The following is a 3815-nucleotide window of genomic DNA, read 5'->3' as shown; positions in this document are numbered from 1 at the left end:
TCATGATGGAGAATTGTTGCAGAGTGTCAAGCTTATAATCTAGACAAATCTGGATTGTTGATGTGCTGGAAATCCAATAGCTGCAAGTCTATTTTCATTTAAGGGCATTTGTGTAATTTTTAGTCACTTGTATTTTATTTATAAAATACAACCAGTAGTGCTGGTTCTAGATACTTCAGCCAAGAGAAAAAAAAAAACAGAGTGTGAATTATTCTAGGGGGGATTTTGGGAGAATTAAGAGAAACAAGAGAGGGAAGTCAAGAACTCTTCGGAGAAGAGGATTAGGGTTCTTGGGATGCTTCTTAGGCTGATTCTTGAAGGCGATCGGTAAGCCTGAAAGGTGAGATCAGTATTGTGTAAGTTGTAATTCCACCATTTAATAAAGCTGATATGAGGTGAATTCCTACCATGGATGTAGGCCAATTTTTGGGCCGAACCACGTTAATGCGTTCTTGTGTTTGATCTTGCATGTTTATGGTTTATTGCTGTATATTTCCTTAAATCTTGTGATTGTTCGGTGAAGAGAAATTTTTCTTGATCAGGTTTAACAAAAGCAGATTTCAGGTATGTTGTTTGTGGTTGCTGATCTGATTACTGTAAAGGATTTGTTTAGAATTTGTAAATAAAGAATCTGGAATCAGTTATATCACAACGCTTATTTTACTGCTTCTTTTGCAATCATTTTATATTTTCAAATGATAAAACATTTCTAACTATTTATGAATTAAAAAAATTTATGAAATCTACATACTTTTCCTCTATTCCACCATTAATTTTAGAGCAAAAAGTAACGTAAGATTTGGTTTAAAAACATTAATCTCTCATAAAATTTTAAAAATTTTAAAAATCTTTTCTAAGGTTTAAAATTTTCAAAAACCTCCTGTAAAATCTGCAAAAAAAGATATAAATTTTTTTCTATATTTTATAAAAGAAAAAATATTTTTAAGGATATAATTGTCTTAAAAATTAAATATTTCTTAAAATTTAAGATTCATGAAACTTTTGAAATTTAATATAAGGTATCTATCTTTTTGTCTTACTTTAAAGGGTATTAGTGTCTTTTGCCCATGATTTTAATAAGGGGTAAAATTTTTTACAAGGAGTGGAATGAAACTTTAATAAGAGGGTTTAATAAGGGAGGCTGTGTTTTGGGCACCCGGAAAGAAAAGTGCCCGTGCAAGTTCACGCGGATACACGCTCACCCCGTCCAGGAATTCAAAATTCAAATTCCAAACGGGAAACAGAAATGTGAGAGAGCGGTAACGGTCAAAGCCAGCTGTATCCCAAACCCCCAATCGTGTCCTTATTTCTAGCCACTTCAAACGGCTATCTAGCCCTTCCATTATAAAGCAACTCCATTTTCACTCCATTTCCAAGCACAATCTCAGATCCCCTATTTTCATTTTTGCCAGACGTCTTCGTATACGTCTTCGGCATCTCTCTCTTTCTCTCTCTCTCTCTCTCTCGCTCGCTCGCTCGCTCGCTCTCGGACACTCGCAGATAGCCAAGCAAAATGAGAGAGTGCATCTCAATCCACATTGGTCAGGCAGGGATCCAAGTTGGAAACGCCTGCTGGGAGCTTTACTGCCTCGAACATGGGATTCAGGTGACTCTAGAATCTTCCTTTATCTGATTTGGTGGAGAAGACATTTTTTGGTTGCTCTTATTCTTTATTGCCTTTGTTTTACTGATTTCTGGGTTTTGGTTGTGTTTCCCTGCAGCCTGATGGACAAATGCCGGGCGACAAAACCGTCGGCGGCGGAGACGACGCGTTCAACACCTTTTTTAGCGAAACCGGCGCAGGAAAACACGTTCCCCGCGCCGTGTTCTTGGATTTGGAACCCACCGTCATCGATGAGGTCAGGACCGGAACTTATCGGCAACTTTTCCACCCGGAGCAACTTATCAGCGGCAAAGAAGACGCTGCCAATAACTTCGCCAGAGGCCATTACACAAGTAAGACAACCTCATATTTTCTGTAAATACACACGAAAAATTTTGAAGATACCAATTTGTAAATCCCAGATCTGTTTGTTTAATTGACATTTGGGGGATTTTCTTGCGCGGCAGTTGGGAAAGAGATTGTGGACTTGTGCCTTGACCGCATCAGGAAGCTTGCGGATAACTGCACTGGTCTTCAAGGGTTCCTGGTTTTCCACGCCGTAGGCGGCGGCACTGGCTCCGGCCTCGGGTCTCTGCTTCTCGAAAGGCTCTCAGTAGACTACGGCAAGAAATCCAAGCTGGGATTCACTGTTTACCCTTCCCCTCAGGTCTCCACTTCTGTTGTTGAACCTTACAACAGCGTCTTGTCTACTCATTCCCTTCTCGAGCACACAGATGTCGCCGTGCTGCTCGACAATGAAGCAATCTATGACATCTGCCGCCGATCTCTCGATATTGAGAGACCCACTTACACTAATCTCAACAGGCTCGTGTCTCAGGTATGATTCAATCTATGATTATTTGCAAAAGATTGAAAATTTTGTTTCAATGTGGATCGGTAATCCTTAGTAGCGGAAATGTTGTCTTGGCCACAGGTCATCTCCTCATTAACAGCATCTCTTCGCTTTGACGGTGCCCTTAATGTGGACGTCACGGAGTTCCAGACCAATCTTGTTCCGTACCCCAGAATCCATTTCATGCTTTCCTCCTACGCACCGGTAATATCCGCGGAAAAGGCCTATCATGAACAGCTCTCAGTCGCAGAGATAACCAACAGTGCTTTCGAGCCTGCCTCGATGATGGCGAAATGCGATCCGCGCCACGGGAAGTACATGGCCTGCTGCCTGATGTACAGGGGCGACGTGGTGCCCAAGGACGTGAACGCGGCCGTGGCTACGATCAAGACCAAGAGGACTATTCAGTTTGTGGACTGGTGCCCAACTGGGTTCAAGTGTGGAATCAACTACCAGCCCCCCACTGTTGTTCCTGGCGGCGACTTGGCCAAGGTTCAGAGAGCGGTGTGTATGATCTCGAACTCGACGAGTGTCGCCGAGGTGTTCTCGAGGATTGATCACAAGTTCGATCTGATGTATGCCAAGCGTGCTTTCGTGCACTGGTACGTGGGTGAGGGTATGGAGGAAGGAGAGTTTTCGGAAGCCAGAGAGGACTTGGCTGCGCTGGAGAAGGATTATGAGGAAGTTGGGGCGGAGTCTGGGGAAGGAGATGAAGATGAGGGTGACGAGTACTAGAGTGTGTTACGACAATAGAAAGAGAAAAAAAAAAAAAACTGTTGTTTTGTGGGTTTCGAGATTGTAGCCAATGGACTCATTTGGTCTACAATGAGGAATGCAAGTAGTAGTAGTTTTTAGTTTGTAGCTACATGTTAAATTATTATCTGTGGCTTCAACTATTTCTAATGGAACTGTTGATTTATGCTCTGTGGAACTTGCTCCTGGCTGGCTATGTGTGTGTGTGTGTGTGTGTGTGTGTGTGTGTGTGTGTTTTTTTTTTTTTTTTTGTTTTTTCAATTAATTTTAGCCCATTTATGCTCGTGCATTTCAGGAATATTTGCCTTCTGTTTGTTTCCATGAATGTCCAAATGGGCTGCTCAGTTAAATTCCATAACCTTTCGTTTTCTCAATTTAAATTTGAAATCCCAGACCTGTATGGACCGAGAAGTGTATTTTGGTGATTTATCGTTCTGATTGTGATTTATGAAGAAAAAGATGGTAAATTATCGGAGACATTTATGTGGACTCCCTTACTACTTAATAAGAAGATAACCTACCTGGACTTGTTGCTTTGTCCCACAAAAATAATGAAAGCATAAAGAGAGATAAGAAGGTTGAATCAAAACCACTCAAAAGCTTTAT

At 41.4% G+C, this 3815-nt stretch overlaps 1 protein-coding gene across 1 annotated transcript; it reads left to right on the top strand.

The window, feature by feature from the left end:
* The first annotated feature begins 1241 nt into the window (after positions 1-1241).
* On the top strand, positions 1242-3380 carry LOC131158582 (tubulin alpha chain-like). Its single transcript, XM_058113452.1, has 4 exons — positions 1242-1606; positions 1722-1956; positions 2071-2441; positions 2538-3380. Exons 1-4 carry the CDS (start codon positions 1514-1516, stop codon positions 3189-3191), a joined length of 1353 nt encoding a protein of 450 aa, XP_057969435.1. The 5' UTR covers positions 1242-1513; the 3' UTR covers positions 3192-3380.
* The last annotated feature ends 435 nt before the right edge of the window (positions 3381-3815 follow it).

Source organism: Malania oleifera, chromosome 1, assembly GCF_029873635.1.
Source record: "Malania oleifera isolate guangnan ecotype guangnan chromosome 1, ASM2987363v1, whole genome shotgun sequence".
In the NCBI taxonomy this organism is placed as follows: domain Eukaryota; kingdom Viridiplantae; phylum Streptophyta; class Magnoliopsida; order Santalales; family Ximeniaceae; genus Malania; species Malania oleifera.
This window is presented reverse-complemented; position numbering and strand designations above follow the sequence as displayed.